The sequence below is a fragment of the Polyergus mexicanus genome, unplaced genomic scaffold (genome assembly GCF_030449975.1).
Source record: "Polyergus mexicanus isolate NDT 795.1 unplaced genomic scaffold, iyPolMexi1.0 SCAF_3, whole genome shotgun sequence".
In the NCBI taxonomy this organism is placed as follows: Eukaryota; Metazoa; Arthropoda; class Insecta; order Hymenoptera; family Formicidae; genus Polyergus; species Polyergus mexicanus.
The window spans coordinates 13,195,782-13,217,400 of NW_027223323.1; the positions used below are offsets into that span (position 1 = coordinate 13,195,782).

Sequence of the window (21,619 nt, forward strand, 5' to 3'; positions counted from 1 at the left end):
AGACTGATTGGTTACCGCGTCGCAAGCGTTAGGGCCTATCCAGACGGATTTGCATACTCGCATAAATATATGTATAAGGAAATTGATTGGTCCATAAACAAATGCATAAAGAAATAGGCCCAAATTCTGAACTCTGTTCGGAAACTATTCGCATCGAAGGTGCACCCTTTCGCCATCATGATTCATCCAACTCTATCGAGTAGTGTTTTCGAACGCAACCTAATATAGACTATAGACTATAGATGTCTATAGTACAGTTTCTGTACTTATTGCGAACCATCCACAATCCACATATGATATGATTGCATGTAGCTGCGCGAGAAATTAATCTGCAAGGAAAAATAAATTTTTACGCGATCATAAATTTAGAGTGAAACAGAGCTTTTTTTGTTGAATTTGGAAACAATTGGAGGAATCAGTGACAATTTATCAATAAATGTGTAACAATATATGGGGGAAAAAAGGATGGAACGTCTGTGAGAAATAATCAAACAGGTAAATATATAATTACAACTTCTTCTTCTACGTATTTAATTGGCCTACGCTGACTTGAAAAAAAGGTGAGTCTATTCTAGCCGGCCATCAACAGGTGAATGGAAAAAAAAATAAGAGATGGTTTTCAGGGTCCTCTGAAGACGACTCAAAAATAGGATCCAGATAAAGGCGATTAAACATCTGATCCTGTTGACGGACGGCAACGAGCTAATCGCAACTTCTGAATACCGTTAACGATGCTTCTGTCGTTACTTAGAAGGTGACGCATGATTTCGAAATTAAATCCTAGCGTGCATAAGTAAATATGGCACAAATACAGTCATCGACTGTGGACGGATTGCCGAAGCATTTCGTCAACGCGATGCGCACGTTGTTCGATATAATGGATGATCAAAACACCGGTTTCGTCAAGTTCGCTGACATTGAGGGTCGATGGCAAGACGATGGCACACAGGGCATGCCCAAAGATATACTCGACAGCTTGAAGAAAGTTACACCGCCAAGTGGTATGTTGTCGTTCGAAAGATTCTGCGCAGGCTTGAAGATCTGTCTATTGCAAATACAGACGGAATCCGATTCTAAGAAACATAATGATCAGCCTAACAGGCCCCCATCCGCACCAATACTCATCCCTGACAGCCAGAACAAAGCGGCTTGGACCTCTCCCAACACTGCTACAATAAGACCCAACAATGCTATATCTCAGCAACGTACTCTTAGCATGCCGCAATTACTGGCCAATCGCAAAGATATGAATGTGCAATTAGAAATAATGGATGGAAGAAATATTGGGGAATCAAAGATCAATAAAACATATGGCCCACCAAAGCCACCAAGGACAGGTGCTGCATTGGAAGGTAGAATAATGGGTTCAGAGCGTAACTTTGACAAGTCTGAGATTAGGACTGCTCTGCAGAATTGGCAAATGGGTCTCATGATGAATGACGAGAAGGAAAAACATCAGTTGCAGACTGTAAATTATAGACCGGATGCTAGGACATTGTTGAGACCTGCCAGAGTTCTGGGTGATGGTAAAGCGATCGATATACAGACTAATCAACTTGGTCTTCAATCTAAGAAACCGTCGGGTCGTCGCAGAGAGCCTAGGCGACATACGTTGCAGAATGGTATTGATTATAATATGGTAAAGATGTTCTCCTCTAGGATTCTCAACTAACACATTGGTGATTGGTTCTGGGTATGCTCGATTAAGTATTAACCTTAATACACATAACTCTTAAAAATGTAAAATATGTATTTGTAATAATTTGTATTATTTCAAATTTAACATAATTCTTATATATAGTTGAGAACCCTCTTTGTATTTTTTATATTTTAAAAGGGTACATTTCCATAATATATTATGCTTCTAGATGAAAAGAATGAAACAGATTGAACAAGAAAAAGATGTATTACTTCAAGGTCTAACTGCTGTTGACAAAGCTAGAGAATGGTACTTGAAACAAATTTCTGCTACGCAAGAGAAAATCAAACATCTTGGACGAATGGGCTCTCATGTGGTATAAAGACATATATTTTATATTCCCTTACATTTTATAAAACTGTGTAATGTATGATTACATATAACTTTGTTTCTGCAGGAACAGTGGACAGAGGCACAGCAGGAGCGTTTAGAACTACAACGTGCGCGAGTGCTAGAAGTAAATCAGCATTTAGCCGCCTTGATAAATACCTGGGAACGTGGAGGGCTTCCTCTACATATGAATCTCGCTTTCTTGAGTACTCCGAGTTCAGCCCAACTTCAACAGGATATGTTATCACGGCTTAAACAACAAAATCATAGATTAACCGAGGTAATGTATAACAATGATTCTAGAATTCACTATAGAAAATCCATCCAAGCAATTAATCTAATCTAGACTATTTCTATGTAACAAAACAGGAAGTTAGTAAAAAAAGCCAACGAATAGCACTACTTGAACAAGAAAAAGATAGTCTTGTTAGAGAATTATATAATAGACAATCTGGACTGATTCAATCCCGAAGAGCAACAATGATTCATGAACAACATGATCAAACGTTCATGTAAGGTACTAATAGTATTTAAATTAATAGTTATTGAACAGAATAAAATTATATTGTAATTTTATTATAAATATCCTTTTCAGAATATAAGTATTTCAGGCTTTGGAAAATGCACCACACAAATAATAGGATCTGAATTAAGCTTTAAATAGAATAAAAGTAAAAAGACTTACAAAACTAATGTGGTCCACTTGATGTTCCAGATATTTTCATTTTCTAGGTATCATAAATAGTTCAATTATTGTCTCAACATTGCCAATTAATATATCAGACACTTTACAGCTGGAATGTTCTGAAAATAAACAAAATGTCATGTTTTAGATATTCTAGATTTTACAATAATATAATGTAATACAATCTAAAAATATAAAAAATATTTGATACATTATGTTAAAATAATTTCATTATTTTCCTTATTTGATATTTTATAATGGTTGCAAGATATTTACTGATGATATATATACGCGCGCGATTATATTATATATCTAAATATAGTTATAAGTGAACGACATATCTTGAATTCTTTGTAATCTATCCAAAAAACAAAATCTTTCTGTATTTTATAATAAATTATTATTTTAAAATATATATTATTAATAAACATATATACACGCGCATGTGGGTGTCTATATCCTTGATATTATAATCTTGAGTTGCATATTTTTATTTCTGCAGTGCGCATGATGCACTCTTGACATATCGATCTTGATCTCGTGAAAATTTTTATTAAATTTTACTGTTTTGTCGAGGCTACAGCAAATTTTACAGATTCATCTCTATAACATACATATGATCAATTTCCGGACTTAAAGCCGCCAGTGTCAAATGTTATCGAATTCTGAAAGGCGATAGCATGTTACGACGATATGTCGTCAAATCCGTTAGTTTGAATTTCGCTCGATAAAGAATTAATCATTATAAAAAAGAATTTTATATACAAGATTTGAAAATAGAAGTGATTTCATAAATGATAAGTTACTTTTAGCTTTAATTTTCTCAAATAGCGAAAAAGTATAATAATTTTACATATATTTTGCTTAATAAAATAAATCAATATACAGTATAACAAACATTCAGTGAATACGTGATGTGGCAAAATGTCTAACTAAATAATTCTCTTTTATTCTCTTAATTATTCATACATAATAATTATTTCTATGACGTCAGAATTATTCTTCATCTTGAATCCAAAAAGATTCGATGAAGATGCAGTTTTTTATCTTCGCGATGAAAATAATGTCTTTCTTTTATGTTGTAAAACCGTGGCAATTTCAGTGTCGAATGAAAAATAAATTCTCTAAGATTTATAGAAAAGATTCTATATAATTTTCAATGGAAATCGCAATAAAAACATATTACAATATTTTTAGATTAAAGCAATTGTCAAATGCGTATGTACATATATATACGTTCTTGTGCCAAAAAATATTATATATGTACAAGGCAAATTAAAATCTTTATCCATAAACATCTTGATTTATTTTGAATTATCTCATCTACCCATCTTAAAAACGGAAACAATCAAAAAAGCTAAAGAGGTGTTCAATTTTTCTCCTTTTGTACAATTTCTTTTATCATTTTATCATTATATTAAGTTTCTCGCTTATCTGTATATTGGAATCGATCAGTTTCACGAATAACAATTAAAGAATATATTGTACGATTTAGTATATATAAATCTCTATCTATCAAGCACCATTGTAATCGAGTTGCATCCCACGCATAGTTTCTCAGCGTGTTGGACAGCAACCGCGCGATCGCATTTTAGTTATTAGCGGTCCACGACAGTCAGCTGCCACGAGTCGACGAGTACGGTCGACTCGGCCGCTACATCGTCCTGGAGCCCTTTCCACCGTTGCAACGCAGCCTTATCATACCCCGCTGCGCTGAAAGAACGCGCGTGCGGAGAAAGGACCGCACTGATCCCAGTGTCCCCTTTGTATGAGAGCCGCATGTGACCTTTGACATCGAACTCGCGACGAAAGCCTACCAGCAGGCGCCCGAGCGGTCGACGATCTTCCCCTTCGAGCTCTGCTCTTCTAGATTATCACCGTTCACGATATTCGTGTCGGGTTTCCTTGACGTCTCTCTCATCTCCCCTCATCTTGGAACATCATGCTACCGAGATTGACGCTGTCGGCTGCTCTGTTCCTCTTAACAATAGGTAAGGAATATTATAATATCAAAACGATGAATTATAAATTTTGCATAGATAAAGATATGTTACATATGCAGACTATCGTTAAGTGATTAATAAAAAAATTTTTAAGTTCATAAATTTCACAGAAATTTGATAAGTAACTAATTTAATGTATAATTGTCGGCGATTACAAATAAAGCGCGTGATTATTTATATATAATTGATTATACTGTTTCAAAATTATACGCAGTAACGCATATTCAAAATATCACAATATTTTTATCATTTGCTCAAAAAAGTAGTACAAAACTGATATACTTGTCTCATTAGATTCGGGATATATCGGGGCAACGTTTTCGCGCGCTTAAACATTTTGTTTAGCTATCACTTAGATAAATTACAACTTTTCTTTCCTATTATTGTCTTCTCGAGATATAGTTAATATAATCGATTTTCTTTATTTTTATCCACTTTTCTTGTAGATAATATTAATTTAAAACACGCACACATATTCGTTTTTTTTTTTTAAATTTAATACAGTATATATAATGTATTTAAAAGTATTACGAGATCCCCTCAGTGAAATTATCTTACAATTAGAATAAATAGCAATAATGTGTGAGATGCATTCTCACTTTACTTTAAAATAATCAGACGATAAAACCCGTCATAATGATAGTGAATGGTGTTCTCAATGATGAACAACCCACATATGCCTCCCCTTCTGATTACACACTTCATAATGAACTATATCATTCGTAATTAATTACCTTTGAATAAATCAAATAAGAAGAAACGCGCGCGCAAAGCATTTGCTTAAATTAATCAAAATTAGAGTATATGTATCCACACGTTTCAATATATCCACTCATTGGGTGAAATAAAGGAATCAAAACTGTCACGTATGAACGCATGATAACAAAAGTGAACAAATCTAAAAATCGATTAGCCCACGCACGCGATATCCTCTCTCGTGAAATACTTATCAATTTAGACAAGTGGGAAGTACAGCCGGCCGCATCCGGCGCAAACATTTGCCTCTGCTAACGTATCACTCTCTATCTCTCTTCTGGGGTAAATAAACTGCAGATATTTCTACTGCATCTGTAGTACATTTACCTAAAAATAATACAGATAATTAATAAATATAGAATGCAGATGCACATAGACTCGTGTTTATTAATTCTGACAATATGTGCATTAAAACAGTTATTATACATACATAGTAACACAGATATCGTTCACAGCCTCGTTGTTCTTCTACATATCTCAACCGAATGCACCTACTTTATCGCACCTTCATTGAGTAATTTTCTTAGACAAAATATCGAAAGAATTTATGATATCGCATTTCTTCAATGTATAATGCATTGCCTCTATCTTTGTGTGTATAACAAGATTTAAAATTAAAGTCAGGCTTATGTGAAGAATAAGTTTTATTTTCATATATCTTCTCTGTTATGATTCGTTGATTAGAAATTCCTCATTTTTAATCATTTAATTATATTCAAAAATTATATATTTACCATTTTTATTGAGGAAATATCGATTCAGTTGAAAAATCCTAATAGAAAGGACATCAAAGAATGATTTAAAAAATATATCTTATATAAATATTAACTCTCTCTCTCTCTCTCTCTCTCTCTCTCTCTCTCTATATATATATATATATATATATATATATATATATATATATATATATATATATATATATATTATGTCTCTTCGTTTAAACAGCTGAAATATTAAGCTTGTTCAATGCGGCACAATTAATGCCAAGCTTTTTGCAGTTTTATTGTCCGAGGGATGCGAGTTGGATCAGATGCGATACGGATGTCGTATCTACAATGCACAATGCAGTTGCGGCTACGGCTGCAAATCCGAATACAGATACAATAACAATGACGATTGCAAGCTAGCGCTGAAAGGTAATATCTGTTAAATCTGTAGTAATCAATTATGTTGACGATGTATTGTACTTTATATATGCTTCTTAAAAAATTTTATAATTATCGGGATGGGAGGAGGGAAATACATATGATATATACTCACACATTCTAATTCATTGTCTCAAGACTTATGTGATCATTATTTAATTTCTTTTTGCAGGAAGACGTAGCGACATATGTTCTCGATCGAAGCCTTGTTTGAACGAAGGCTCGTGTTCCCAAATATCATCAGAGCCCGGATTTAAATGCCGCTGCGAAGGAACTGGATTCTACGGCACTTACTGCGAGACACGTTAGTAATTCCAATGACAGTGATTTAACTTTCGCAATTTCAACGTTATATGATTCTATGAATATTTCGTGTCTCCTCCCATATTGAAATCGTCAAAGTGATTGAATAGGATTAGTAAACGAAGGATGATATTTCGGTAAAGGAAAAAAATTAGATATTATGTAATATTGAGAAACTTTCGCATTTCTTGATTTTGTTTTCCGCATGATATTATGACATTAAAAAAAAAAAAAAAAAATTAATGTAAACAATTGTTTGTTACAGGTTGTCCACAAGCGGACAATTTACTTTTCCAAGGACAATTCCCTTACGAATGCGTTATAATTTAATTCGAAAGTTTTTCTTCTTATTCTTTCATCCTGATCCAAATTCGTCTTAATATGACACATACATACAAAAAAAGAAATGCATCTCATAAGACATATTTACACATCTTTGTACATACATAATAAATATTAAAACAGACTATACGCCGTTTTATTTACCGTTTTGTATAATACCACGTACCGTCATTCTTGATATTTCAAACTTCTTGTAATCGCGCAGTTTTAAAACGTTAAAAGTATAATACACGCGATAGCAGAATAGAGAGAATATTAAAGTGAGTAAAATATTCAAATATTATGCCATAAAATACAACTTCGCGGTTTTAAAAAAATTTTAAGATCTTATATATACAAAGTATAGATATATTTTGTTTCGATACTTCCATTGTTTATTCATCAATAATTTTACAATATGTATGCACATGATGTGTTGGATCCACGGGTTTCGGAACAAGCGCTTAGTTTGTTTCGTGCTTGTGTTATGTACTTTACCTTATATTTTACGTTATTTCTTTCACATATCTTTCTACAATAATGCCACATGTATCTTACCATTTCAGAGGTGGCAAAACTTATAAAATGTGACTTTTTATTCTTTACATAGGTATTTTTTTGTAACTTCCATTGTTGTATGACCACAGAATTCATAATACTAATTTGATTTTACAACACGAGACTGTGAGAGATTAGAGGAACTTATAACAATATATTTATGTTAAATATATATAAATATATATTAATATAATTGTAAAATTATATGCATATATATATATATATATATATATATATATATATATATATTTATATATATTATGTGAGACAAACAGTTAGCCCCAATCATAACTTTTTTTTCTCCAGATTCATAGATATTATTTCAACAGAATGACACTCAGTTCCACAATTCATTATAACAAAGCACACATAGTGCTCTTGATGTGATAAAATTATACAATCAATTCCAATAATGAAACTGCATAGTGCAGATTGTTTTTCTTCACTTTTACATTTAAAATTTCGTACATACTCTTTACATTTGCATATAATTTCTTTTTTCAAATATTTTTTTTTTTTTTTACTTATTGCATATGTATATCATGTGTATAAAGTATATAATAAGTAAAATAAGTTTGAAGAAAGTTATGCAAATAAAGATTATGTATTAACGTGTAAGAATATACTTTTTATAAAGAGAGAAGATATCGTTTTAGAGCATACAAATAAATTGTCAGCCCAACATCTAAGTGTACTCTGGGACATTTTTCGTACTTTGTTATTTCTCCAAGTAACAAAACGAATTGATATATCGACCGAACGTCTATGAAAATAAACATACTAATCAAAAATTTCGATGAATTCTATAAACTATCAATTATGTTTAGAAAAGTAACATCGAATATGTATAGCTTAATAGTAAATTCATGAAGATATGGGAAATTAAAGAGATAAACCAATTACGTATTGAATTCTAATGTTATCTCAAGAATAAGACAAACTGCCTTTTGTTTTCTCCCATTATGAGGTGATAAAATGAGTCGTTGTTCTTTTTTTTCTTTTTTTTTTTTTTTACTTTTATATTATTCCGCCCTCGTTCACCATCCAATTCCAGATCACTATCATTATAATTATTGTTGTCGCATTAGTCTGAATTTGGCAAACGTTTATGACCATGCTTACAATAGTAATCTTGGTATCGAAGTGTATGAACTAAAAACAAATTGTTGATTACAATTTGGATAATCAATAAATGTCTCACAGCGCATTATTCTTCTATGGCACCAGGAGTGTGTTGGCATCTTTCCTGGTTAAATCCGCGCGTGCCATCGGGACCTCTTGGTTGTCTGACCACAGTTAATTTTGGACCTGTATCTTCCAATGATATGGTACGCAATCGGCTTATTAATCGCTCGGGTCGTTGTTGGACCGCATCACTGTTAAAGATTTACAAATAAAATTACATTATGATACATGATGTTTATGTGAAAGAAACTGCAATATTTAAAAAGAAATTTTTTTCGCATCGATTTACCTTAATCGGGTTACGTTGCACGCCGATGACTTGCCAGTGCGTTGATTAGTAACCAAAACGAATTCCACCTGATCACCCGGTTGCAACGTAGCGTGGTCTCGAACTTCGCTTATATGGAAGAATAACTTCTTACCCTCATCGACTTCGTAGGCAAGAAAACCGAATGGACCTTTAACCGCGTCTACTGTAGCTCTTCTTTTTTTCCTGACGGCTACAATATTGCAAGCATGACCTTCTGAATCAACCTGCAATTGCACAGGATCACCAGCCTGTAATAGCTCCCGCTTGTTAGAAAGTCCCATGATTCCGAATTCGTATTCTGGCGTTTCCTCGTCCTCGTTAGTTGGATTAATTTTGATCAAACCAGCGTACTCAGTCTGTTCGGGATTCGCACTTCGTAACGGTCGCACCACAGTACCATCTAGGACCTCGCTGACTGCCGTAGGCCTCGGAATACTTCCGCGTGGTACCAATTTAACATAATCAGCAGCTACACAACCTCCAGATCCTCTTCCATTACTCGAACTACTAATTGTACATTCGATATCAGCTCCTAATTCCAATGTATTAGCATCTCCTTCAAAGTTACTGCAAATAAAAATCGAATTAAATATCGCTTTATATATGCATTGTTTGTTATAAAAATTGAAGTATACATAGGTTACAACTCTTACCTGTAGTGAAAAAATATTTCTCTGTCATAATTTACTGTCTCAATAAAGCCAAATCCATCCTTAAGAGCAGCTATAAAACCTTGACAAATTTGTCCATTTGATTTTTTGTTAACATTTTGAATTTTTTCACCAGCAGCATTTACTAAAAATATGTCTTCAGCGACAAGCTCTTTATTTCGTTTTACTTGAACAATATTGAACATCACCTATACAAATCAGATAGACAATTATAGCACAGGATGCACAAAGCGAAAAAAAAAAAAAAAAACAAAAAAAAAAACAAAAAAAAGAAACTCTTCATTTAATTAGTATAATTTTATACAAATTTACCTTATCGCCCAATTTTGGAACATGTTTAGGATCGCAATCTTTAGAGAAGAAAATAATACTCTTCTGCTGGCCATAACCAATAAGGCCAGGTTCCATTGAATTTGTGTCCTGTATTACAGTACCTAATATATCCTTTTCTATAATTGTTTGGAAAGATACAGTACCCATTGTCAAATGTTTCAATCTAATAGCACTTTGTCGAGTATTAGAGAATGATGATGAAGGATCCTTAAGAAAAGAAAAAATAATTAATATGAGTAAGATAAAGATAAATAAAAATAAATTGTAAAAAAAAAATTTTTTTTGATACTAAGTATTATTGACATAATATACTCACTTGTATGACTGTAAATTCCACCTCATCCCCTACACTAATTTCTCTATCAACATCAAGAACTTCGTTAAAGTGAAAGAAAAGTCTGGGTTCTCTTTCTACACAACGAATAAAGCCAAATCCATCTTTGAGAGATTGTATAACACCTTGTTCTCGTCTTTCTCCTGACACAGTGAAAGATTCTGGTAATAACATTATCTCTGTAGCTCTTTTAAGTTGATCTCTAGTGTCCGTTGCAATACGAAATTGAACCCAATCGCCATGTCTATTAAAAAAATTAAGTTACATTAATATATGGATATATCATAGGTATATAGAAAAATGTGTTATTATATATAAGGAAATAAATATGTTTACATATACAAAAATAAAATAAGAAAGAAAAAAGTACACATTTAATAGTTCATATTTATTACCTAAGAGTAAAGTCTCCTTTTTGATCTTTATCACCAAATGGTACTTCCACTTCAGAATGATTGCTGTCTCTGTATCGAATGCGTCCAGGTAAGGGATCATTTTGATGACGAGCAGCAGTACCTCTCTCCAAAGGCTTCAACACTTGTCCTTTCACCACTTCATTACTGACTTCTTCAAATATGATTGAACCAGGTGGTAACTTTGTAATATTGCAAGCCACCTCCTTTCCCTGCAAGAGCAAAATACTAGATTTGTTATGCGCCTGCAGATATTTTTTTTCAAAAAACCATTTTGACAATTTCCATCTTACATTGCGTGTCTGTATTATAAATTCCACATCATCTCCTAGCCTAAGTTCTTCTTTCATAGACTTAGCTTCACTAAAGTGGAAGAATATTTCTTTGACTACATCAGCACGTTCGATAAAACCAAAATTTTCTTTCATCGAACACACTACTCCACGGTATCGAACCGGATGCGCCGGATTTTCCAATCTCACATTACACGCACCCAAGTTTCCTCTAGAATTTATTTTAATATATATGAAAAATTGCTTACACAATATTTCGTACATTTTATTAGCTAAAAATTAATATATATCATACCGTTGATTAGTAGCAATCTGAAATGAAACTTTATCACCAGCACGCAAAGTAACGTTTCCTTCGACATCATCTTTGGTATATGGCAGAAAAAAACATTCTCCTCGATTTTCGTAACTGATACGTCCTTGTGAATCACCACTTGCTTGTAATTCCGTTGTTACATTACCAATGCATCGTTGATCACCCAGTGCCTTAAACAAATTATGTTTTAAATCTCTTACACATACATTTATTTATATACTTCTTATCAATTTTTCTCATGTTTTTATGTGCTATTATTATTATTAATGATATTATTATTTTCTATTATTATACTAACCACTGGAGCAATTTTGCTAACGGTGCTTGCAATAGGCTTGCCTGTTCGCCGGTCATAAGTCATTTCGAATTCCACAGGATCTCCAATCTTCAAATGTTCAATGTTACCACTAAATTGGCTAAAATGAAAAAACAGTCTTGCCTGTCTTTCGCAGCATTGTATGAATCCATAAGAATGCTGTAGAAAAGTTTCAATCGTATGAAAATTAGTCATATATTCTATAAAAATAATCAAGTTCAATATCATTCATAAGACTCACTAATAATTTCTCAATTATGCCAGTTTCTCGTGTTCCTTGATTTGCAGATTGATCCTGATAGGTAGAATTATTAGTAGCAGGTTCACTAGTAAAACCGGCATTTGTTTCCATGCCCGTAAATTCAAATGGAAATCTTGTAGCGCCATTGCGCGGTGACGATTGTGTGCCAGGATAACTACCATAGTTAGTAGTAGAATTTTTGCCACATTCAGGAGGTGAACCCATATAGTGATCACCACTGTAATTGGTACCATTACGATAATTGTTAGTTGTTGGTTGATGAGATCCTGTTATGGCTTTAGGACTTGGTATAGCCATAGACTTGTAGTCAAGTATTGCTGGGTCAGAGTTCATGATTGGCGGCTGGAACGTTTTCCACTGAGGATTGTTGGACATTGTCTTCTCAATTTGCGCAGTGTATTATATTTATAATACAGAGTATATAATATTTACGTATAATTTAGCTCTTCTTCTCTTGAAATAATTACTTAATTCCCTTTATGTTTACACTTCTGTTTCACCACAATATATATAAGTGTGTATATATATATATATATGTATATATACACTTATATTTAGAAATTTTTAGTCTTTTTTCAATTATTTAAGTGTTAACATAGATATCACAGAACGGTTCTTGGTACCTTATATCTTTGTTCACTATAATGTTACAAGAACTTAATGAAGAGGAAGAGTGGCTTTTTAAAATGCTGCAGAAATGCAGACTCCTTTGTGACCAGGAAGTGAAAGTGAGGTCTCTTCAAAGTATTTTAACACATATATCGTCAATTATTTAATAGAGAGTACCGCAATAGCTCGACACAAACTTGGCACTCTTTATAAACACAGATAAAGATGTTCTATCAAGCAGAGCAGCACAATCTCAGCCGCAATCGCAATCACGGTCACTATATTAGCTCACCTATTTCTTGCTCACAAAGCTTGTTGCGTATACAATATACAAATGAACGATGCAGTTAATGTTGATTTATGACTTAATACAAGTACAAAACCTTAGCACACCATATACTGTCAATACTTTCCATATGTATATGTTTGAATATTATAACAACTGTTTGATAAATACTCAATTTAGCGTGCAATAGAACAACTGTGTTTCTTTTAAACATCAGTCATTCTTTATAAAAGAAGTAAATCAAAAACATAGGAGATTTAAAGAATAAATGTTGACTTGAAAATCCTCAGATGTCTTCAATGCGTGCTGAGTCTGGTTGTGTTCTCTTCCAATATTTCTATAATAGCGTTTCCTTCTTCAGCTTTTAAATGTGAAATTTACAGTGAGCCTTAGTTTCAGAAGTGTCCTAAACTAACAATGACACAAGCTGCAAGAAAAAGAGAAGAAACAATATGAAAGAAACATTATGAAAGTCAAAAAAATATATTAAAGTATAATATCTTTTATTCAAAGATTGCGAGCTCTCTGTATCAAAGTATTAAATTATACAAAATATTTACAGCATTAATCTGTGTAATATCTTGTAATATAATTAATTCTATATAGAATAAAGAATTTATAAAAAATTTTTAAATTCTGATTAAATTCAATACATAAAATGTATAAATAAAATTTATATAAACAATATCATTTCAAGTAAAGCAAAAACAGAGAAATAAATCACTATACACTGCACAATATATGCTATGAAAAATGTTGATTGAAGAAAAATAATATCTATGGACTTTCCATTTTCTAACATAGCAATAATATAACAATTTCATTGACAAAAATTAATGCAAAGTTACTGAAAATATGCACGAAAATTCAATGAACAAATTTTGAAAATGCAGATTATTGAATATATATACATATATTTATTATACATAGAGAGATTACTTTATCTCTGCATAAAGGACTTTCCAAATTATCTAAGAAATAAACGGAAGCAAAATAATTATACGTTTCTTTATAGTTCTCTACAGTGGAACAAACGCGTTTCTTCCTAATCGTTTGGTAGCTTGACATTGACTCGATGTATTGCGAAACGTGGTTTTATCATTAGGTGTTCCCCATATGATCGTTGAAAATAGCGCGACGTGTCGCGATATATTTGACGGATAAATCATGATCACGACCCTCTCTCGCGGATCCCTTACATTTATTCTATCCGAATTCAGATATATTACTATCGGCTAACGTTAACGTATACGCGATTACGCGAAATGTTTGTGAAATTCGAAAGAGCAGTGCGATTGCGCGGTAGTGATACACGCGATAGATATGATCCTCGTAGACAGTTCGTGCGAATCCCCGTCCGCGTATCTCTTTGAGAATCCTTTCCATTTCGGAGTAGACGTGCGTTATCATGTGCGCTCGTCGCGATTTTTCCCGCAGTTCTAGATTTTTTTACGAGGTCGCGGGGCGCCCTATCTCGCCGCGGGCTACGGCGTGCTCTCGTCGCGGTCTGTCTGCATCGCGAAATTCATATTTCGACGAGCGGATCGGCGCGAGGAACGCGCCAGGATCCGAACGGCACGCGCTGCTACACAAAGCTCGCAATCGTACGGCGATTAAATGGCTTTACGAGACTCACCACGACACAGCACAGCACTGACGACATGCCGCCATGTTGAATGTCAACATCCAGCGTTCGCATACATCCAACGGAGGAGCGGCCCCACACATACGCACGAGCGGTCCAAATCCCTGACTCGCATTGTATATGTGATGAAAACGTACCTTTATGGGAGATTTATTTATTTATTTATTAAGCTGTGTATTTTGATCTTTTTTGACACGATTCTACAAGAGAAATTATTCCATATCCAGTAAAGTAATTTTTGCATTCTAGATTTATATTTCTAATTTTTAGCAATATGTATTTCCCGCCTTAGACGCGCTTCGAGTATATAATATGCGGTTGAAGATAATATAATTGTATTTATATTTTAGACTTTTGTGACTGGGTATAGTCAATTTTCCTGTTGCGATATACTATATGTAAACTATTGTCCTTAGCTTAAAATTAATTAGTGCAATAGCAAAGTCCTTGCGCAAATGTTTTTATTTCGAGAAGGATTAGTATAACAAATTTAAGGGGGAGGGAAAGACAACAAAACCTGCGCTTGCAAACCACAAATGTACTTTTAGTAATTGATTTCATTCAAAGCAAGATGCTTTTTTCTCTCTTTTTTTTCTTATCATTATAACATTAGTATACAAAGTGACATATATATATATATATATATATATATATATATATATATATTTTTTGAATTCAACTACTCAATCATATAATTTACAATGCATCTGTTTAGTAATAGTAAGACATTTTGTGTAAGAAATTTATGGTTATTGTTAAGTATTTAATTTTGCCGATGGCTCGCTGTTTGGCGTCCTCGTATATATACCAAAGTGATTCAATCGACGCCAGCGGACGTCTTCAGGATCCGGCGTTGGTGGGGCAGTCACGCATTCGAGACTCAATTGCAGTGCTCGTCTCAATTCGTCATCTTCGTCGGCATCATTTGCTGTAGAGTTTGTCAAATGCGTCGTTTTATCGTCAGTATGGAGATCTAATCTTAACTTCAAGCTCTTATCTACATCATCCTCGTCATTTTGCAAGCTCATCTGCAGAGCCCTTGCTAATTGCACATTTTCATCTTCCTCCTCTTCTTCTTCCTCTTCACTTTCCTCTTTTCTACCTTCCACTTTTATGGGAATTATTCTTTCGCGAAGTTTATCTGTGGATAGTTCAGATTTATGTGAAAGTGAGGATGCACTTCTAGTCGTACAGGATGGTTCCGGAACCTTCACCTCTCCCATTGCAAGTGCAGCTTTCAAGATATCATCTTCTGCCTTGGTACCTAAACGATAACCTTTGGCTGTATTATTTGATTCCAAGTTTAAGTTACTTTTTGTAGCAACTATAGGATTCTTCAAAAGAACATCTTCGGCAGGGCATTGTGGAAGTGTACCAATAACAATAAAAATAGAGTAACCTACAAGCAAGAGAGTAATGAGTTAGGATGATATCTTTGATTATTATCTTGTTTTGTATTTACCTTCTTGCAACAATTGAGCTAGATACATTGCGAGATAAGTGTCCGATATAAGCTGTGGCCCACTGAGCATTGAATTTAAATTGAACCACTGGCTTCCAAGCTTTCTTATCGTAAACCAATGTCCTTTATAGTTACAAATATATGCTTTCATTCGTCTGAAAATGATATTGTTGCTTCATATATGATATTACTTCATCAAAGCATTACAGAATTATTGATTTCACATTTTTCGAATAGTATGTCCAAATACCATGTCTATATAAGAGATCTATTCTGTAACTTTTAACAATGTCAATATGTATCGTTGTACAGCTAAAACTTGTTGGAAAATAGCTGCGCAATGATACCTAACAACATTTTTAAAAGTTACAGAATAGGCCCCTAAGTATCATTATTCATAATGCATTCATTTATATACAATATTTGTTATATTATTATTGTAATTATTCTACAGAATATTTGAAAGGAATGCTTTTTCGCGAGTGCAAAAGAATAAAATATCTGAAAACAAAACACAAATCGATTGGAATAAATTATCAATAACCTACGAAGGATCATTCTGTGCCAGTAAAGCTGTTGGTTCTGTGCTGTTATATGGAATCAGTTCTAAACCCCAAACTTTCAAAGCACTGCTAATAACTTGAACTGAAAAGTATCCACTGTCGTCCATGTTTCCCGATGGTTGCTAAACACACACAATAAGCGATATGCTATCGTTACAAATATAATTTGCTTGACTCTTGGGGAAAATAATAGCAATGCCAATGCACTTATATGTTATGAAAATTTTGAAGAGAAAAAGATTAATGTGTTCTCGATAATTTAAACTATGTTGCATATAGGAGAGCTTTTATTTGTATACTATAAATATATACGTGATATTTGAAAAAACGTCACTTGTGACATTGTCGTATTTACCTCTAGAAACAATTTGTAATCTTCACTGTCGATGCCCGACTCAGCCATCCGGATTCTCTCCTCTTCGTCCATCTGATGACCAAAATTTGCCAAATCCACGGCGTTAAAGTAGGGACCCTGTAGAAGCGCGTTCAGGCAATGCTGGGCGCATAGATACCCCTCTTGCTGCGAAACATTGCCAGGACGTGAGCGCAATCCTGTCTCTCTTCCGCGGAGGGATCAACATCAGATTAATTATACCACATCGGCAAGTTTACCTTCTCATGGAATATGCTCTCCATTGCACAATCCGTCCTCTGATACGCAGAATCCGAGCACGTCAGCCGCGTAATAATAACCGCAACGCAACGTTTCTCCGCCAATTTCGCCGTACAAACGTCATCCGTAAAAATATTTTTTCGCTATAACCATAAACAAGTAAGGATAATTGTGTATCGCACTCGCTGTCGCGTACGCGCTATTGTCACTAGAATTACGCTAAATCCTGAAATTAAAAACTCACCTTAACTCAAGATTACCAACATCAGTTAAGGCACTGTATATATGTAATTATTCAAGTCCAAATTATATATATATATATATATATATACACACACACACACACACACACACACATATATATATATATATATATATGTTTGTTCCTTTATATTTTGTTAAAGAATACAAAACTTGATCTTACAAAGTAAATTCTTTATTTTGCTTCTGGCACCGACGAGACTTCTGCTTTGCAGAAAAATACTGCAATTATCGAAACAACTTTTATAAGAGATTTAGACCTAGTCCTCTTTGTCTTACTCTATCTGCTATTGAATTTCTCAAAAATTTTATTTCTCCGAATATTGAGTTTATATTTATACGTTTGTGAATCGAGACCGATCGCGATAACCGTTTATCTCATTGCGCGGCAAGTATTATATTCTTATCGTCATAGAAATAACGTTTATATATATATTTCGTGTATCGTATATATATATATGAATATGACGTATGTATGTGTGGGTACGTATGAAACCATCGAACGCTTCGCACCTCGCGACTGTTCGCCATGGTCCGCCGTATTATGTGAATGTAGCTGTCAACGGTATCATAAGTGTCATATAGCGTTACCAGTGAAAACTGGAAACTATCATCGCCCTTGATATCATCCTCTTCCTCTAGCCGCTCTTTCACCTCGACTGAGAGAATATCAGATGAGACGGTAAAAAAAATGTGAAACTTCTGATCTTTCGAGGTGGACACGTTTCTTTCTAAGAAAGGAAGGTGCATGGGCGAATAATCGAGGGATCGCCTCGCGATAAGCCACGGTTATGTATTTCGATGGAGAGCTGTTTAACGACAATGGCAGCAACGTCCCCGTCGAAGGTACGTCCGTTTTTATTTTTCTATGATCTTTGCATATATCCCAGAACAATGGGAACAGCCGCGGATCTATCGCGAATATATTCAATATCTGTAATTAAGAAAAAATAAAAAATATCTTCTCAGTTTTTCTCGCTCCCTTAATGCGAACAACTGAGCATAGTTCTGTAATGGATATTACGAACGAAATGTAAAATGTATGATCTTAGTGACAAAATATTCGTGTACGTTTTTTCTAAAAAATTATGTCATTAGTAACAAATAAATGTGTATACTTTGGAAAAAACATTTTTTTAATTTTGTTTCTTATTTAATCACCATTATTGATTCACTCATTAATCAATTTTTGTCATATTAATTTTTTTCTGATTAATTATTACTATATAATTTAGATTATTTAGCATGTTTTGAAATAGCAATATATGTACATGTTTTTAAAATAAAATAAATTATTTATCAAAAAGAATGCAAAGCATCAATATATATTTTTGAAAAAATATATATGTAATATATCACTTTGAACAAAGTAATTTTTTGCTATAAAATTATTTATATGTAAAATGTAACATTAAGTGAATTTATTTGATATTCTAGCGAAGACTCCAGAAGGAATTGATGTCTTTAATACGCGAGCCACCACCAGGTGTACATGTAGATGGAGAATCCGCTGGACAGAATTTGACACAATGGATTGTTCATATGGAAGGTGCTAAAGGCACGCTATATGAGGGAGAACAATTTCAGCTTCAATTTAAATTCAGTTCTAAATATCCGTTTGATTCACCAGAAGTGACTTTCATTGGTGGAAATATCCCTATACATCCACATGTTTATAGCAATGGTCATATTTGTTTATCCATATTAACAGAGGATTGGTCTCCTGCCCTTAGCGTGCAAAGCATTTGCTTGAGTATTGTTTCCATGTTAAGCAGTTGTAAAGAGAAGGTATGATTTAGCTACTATGTAAATATATATATGAGTCTTAATATTTATTAATATATATTAAAATATGCAAACAATACAAATATTGTTCTATGCAGAAGAGGCCACCTGACAATACATTTTATGTTAAAACTTGCAACAAGAATCCAAAAAAAACAAAATGGTGGTATCATGGTAAGAAAAGAATATTTTTATATATTACTATGTACAATGATTAGTACCTGGGATACGTCCCATATGATTTAATTTGTTATTGAAAAGTAATACTTTTATAATATATTCGCGATACCAAAACAATTATTTAAAACAAACATATTGTATTTTTCTATTCACTAGATGACAATGTTTAACATTAAAGACCATATAAAGACCAACTTGTCAACATGGAAAAATTGTTGGACCAAGTGGGATAACATTAAAATGGAACCTGATGCATTAAATTAATAGAATTTTGCATACTATATTATATAGTGATTTCACAATGTAATAGGAAATTAGATGCATAATTTTAAGAAAAGACAAGGCTACAACCTACTTACTACACAAGTTATAGAACTAATGTGAACTGCGCGAGTTGTTTAACTATAAATTATTGCAATGTTGCTGATAGTAAAAAAAGACGCATATTATATTATAGTTACATAGAACTATATTATTGCAGGGGTCAGTTTTAATGCTAGAATGAGAGACACAGACAGGATGTATTAATTATTTATTATTAAGATATTAATATATGAAATTTTCCTCTCCTGTCATGGCAAAGATTTAGATATTAAAAAAATAATCATTTAATACATTTAGAAGACACAAAACAAATATTGTTATTGCTGCATATATACATATTATCGATATTACACTTGGTATGCATTTTAAGAATCACTTTCAATGTGTTATCTTCAATAAAATTTGATAATTATATTGATTTAATGATGTGATATTAAATTTCTAGTAACTTTTAATCTCTCTAATCAATTTGTGTTGTACCACATATACACACTAAGAATTTGTTATTTACTTGGCTTTATTTAAATGAATTGAATTGCAAACAAATATTAACTCTTTCTCAATAAGATTTTTCTTCTCGATCTCTCTTTCTCTCAATCCAGATTTTTTACAAAATCCTAGTATTGTCTACATAAATTTTATAAGGAATAAATAGTTTATTTTTACACTTTAAAAATATTTTTTTGCTAATATTCTATTTTTCTGGGAAAAAAAAAAAAAATTACGATTTGATTTTTATACAAGATATTCGGTTACATATGTTATAGGATTTTAGCCGTATCTTGTAATTTTATACAACTAAAGTTGATGCGACAACGCGCTTTTAAATTCAATATGATATTATCAGTTATGATATGAAAGTCTCTATCGTAAACTAATGCGGTGGCATAAAAAAAGATACTGATTGAGACTGTAGAAATTATCATTTTACATGTATGTGTGCGTATGTGTGTTTATTCATTTATCACATACTTTCATTTATTATTGATTATAATCATGTCGAATATTCGTATAGGTTCAACTATATATTATTCGATATATGATATATTTTTAACAAAATATCGAAATAAGATGTTTACATCAATAACTCGAAACTCTAAATACACAGACACACACATTTATTTTAATTCTTAATTTTATTTTACTCACTAGCAGAGATTTAAAAAAAATCGCACGTTATCTAAAGTTCATGCTAGTACATTTTTTCTAAGAGATTATTTATCGAAACGTTTTCTTCTTAGAGAAAATACAATTTCATGATTAAATTTAACTTACAACAATTTTATGATATAAATTGTATAACTGAATATATAAGTTTGTTCCACATACAAATGAACTTCTTTTTTTTCCCTTGTCTATCATATTCTTTCTCCGTTTGTAAATTTTTCGAAAATATACAGTTTTGTATTTTAAAATGAATATAATTGTGTGCAAAATACTTATTTTATAATTTCGTGCGCGCCAAATATTTCTTGATTGTAGAAAAATTATACAATAAAAATATAAAAAATATTTTATATCATTGAGATGTGCTAGAAATTTTTGAACATCCAGACAGAAGATGCAGATTCATTCGATGTTCTCCATGAAAAACCCAAAAATCATATGAAGCAGCATTATCGTATAAACCTATAGACATACGAGCCACGCATTATATA

At 32.8% G+C, this 21,619-nt stretch overlaps 5 protein-coding genes and 1 long non-coding RNA gene across 10 annotated transcripts; 3 read left to right on the forward strand and 3 right to left on the reverse strand.

Annotated features, from left to right (window-relative positions):
* The first annotated feature begins 269 nt into the window (after window positions 1–269).
* On the forward strand, window positions 270–2,845 carry LOC138932048 (suppressor APC domain-containing protein 2). 4 transcript variants are annotated; one of them, XM_070293528.1, is made up of 6 exons: window positions 270–495; window positions 576–1,639; window positions 1,869–2,015; window positions 2,103–2,309; window positions 2,399–2,541; window positions 2,625–2,845. In XM_070293528.1, the coding sequence occupies exons 2-6, from the start codon at window positions 800–802 to the stop codon at window positions 2,629–2,631; spliced, it is 1,344 nt and encodes a 447-aa protein (XP_070149629.1). In that variant the 5' UTR covers window positions 270–495; window positions 576–799; the 3' UTR covers window positions 2,632–2,845. The 4 variants fall into 4 exon arrangements, with proteins under 4 accessions (XP_070149629.1, XP_070149628.1, XP_070149626.1 ...); XM_070293527.1 differs by having other exon boundaries at window positions 2,097–2,309; window positions 2,399–2,546; window positions 2,625–2,842; XM_070293525.1 differs by having other exon boundaries at window positions 2,097–2,309; window positions 2,625–2,842.
* LOC138932053 (uncharacterized) lies at window positions 2,010–6,386 on the reverse strand. Its single transcript, XR_011446727.1, has 4 exons — window positions 5,904–6,386; window positions 4,238–5,800; window positions 2,715–2,833; window positions 2,010–2,279 (listed from the first exon to the last, which is right to left on the reverse strand). It is a non-coding gene; the product is annotated as an uncharacterized lncRNA (long non-coding RNA).
* LOC138932051 (zinc metalloproteinase nas-37) lies at window positions 4,347–7,381 on the forward strand. The gene is made up of 4 exons (XM_070293534.1): window positions 4,347–4,705; window positions 6,472–6,609; window positions 6,791–6,922; window positions 7,187–7,381. Exons 1-4 carry the CDS (start codon window positions 4,657–4,659, stop codon window positions 7,249–7,251), a joined length of 384 nt encoding a protein of 127 aa, XP_070149635.1. The 5' UTR covers window positions 4,347–4,656; the 3' UTR covers window positions 7,252–7,381.
* A 1,408-nt stretch (window positions 7,382–8,789) lies between these two features.
* On the reverse strand, window positions 8,790–14,835 carry Unr (cold shock domain-containing Unr). 2 transcript variants are annotated; one of them, XM_070293522.1, is made up of 11 exons: window positions 14,765–14,835; window positions 12,213–13,555; window positions 11,954–12,130; window positions 11,635–11,825; window positions 11,340–11,550; window positions 11,029–11,258; window positions 10,616–10,877; window positions 10,279–10,506; window positions 9,949–10,154; window positions 9,275–9,862; window positions 8,790–9,176 (listed from the first exon to the last, which is right to left on the reverse strand). In XM_070293522.1, exons 2-11 carry the CDS (start codon window positions 12,606–12,608, stop codon window positions 9,008–9,010), a joined length of 2,658 nt encoding a protein of 885 aa, XP_070149623.1. In that variant the 5' UTR covers window positions 12,609–13,555; window positions 14,765–14,835; the 3' UTR covers window positions 8,790–9,007. The 2 variants fall into 2 exon arrangements, with proteins under 2 accessions (XP_070149623.1, XP_070149622.1); XM_070293521.1 differs by having other exon boundaries at window positions 11,029–11,550.
* Window positions 14,836–15,220: 385 nt separating this feature from the next.
* On the reverse strand, window positions 15,221–17,614 carry LOC138932050 (ataxin-3). The gene is made up of 5 exons (XM_070293532.1): window positions 17,411–17,614; window positions 17,154–17,318; window positions 16,784–16,920; window positions 16,236–16,390; window positions 15,221–16,172 (listed from the first exon to the last, which is right to left on the reverse strand). The coding sequence occupies exons 1-5, from the start codon at window positions 17,432–17,434 to the stop codon at window positions 15,529–15,531; spliced, it is 1,125 nt and encodes a 374-aa protein (XP_070149633.1). The 5' UTR covers window positions 17,435–17,614; the 3' UTR covers window positions 15,221–15,528.
* An 804-nt stretch (window positions 17,615–18,418) lies between these two features.
* Window positions 18,419–21,282, forward strand: LOC138932052 (ubiquitin-conjugating enzyme E2 W). Its single transcript, XM_070293535.1, has 4 exons — window positions 18,419–18,518; window positions 19,110–19,460; window positions 19,556–19,631; window positions 19,794–21,282. Exons 1-4 carry the CDS (start codon window positions 18,474–18,476, stop codon window positions 19,805–19,807), a joined length of 486 nt encoding a protein of 161 aa, XP_070149636.1. The 5' UTR covers window positions 18,419–18,473; the 3' UTR covers window positions 19,808–21,282.
* The last annotated feature ends 337 nt before the right edge of the window (window positions 21,283–21,619 follow it).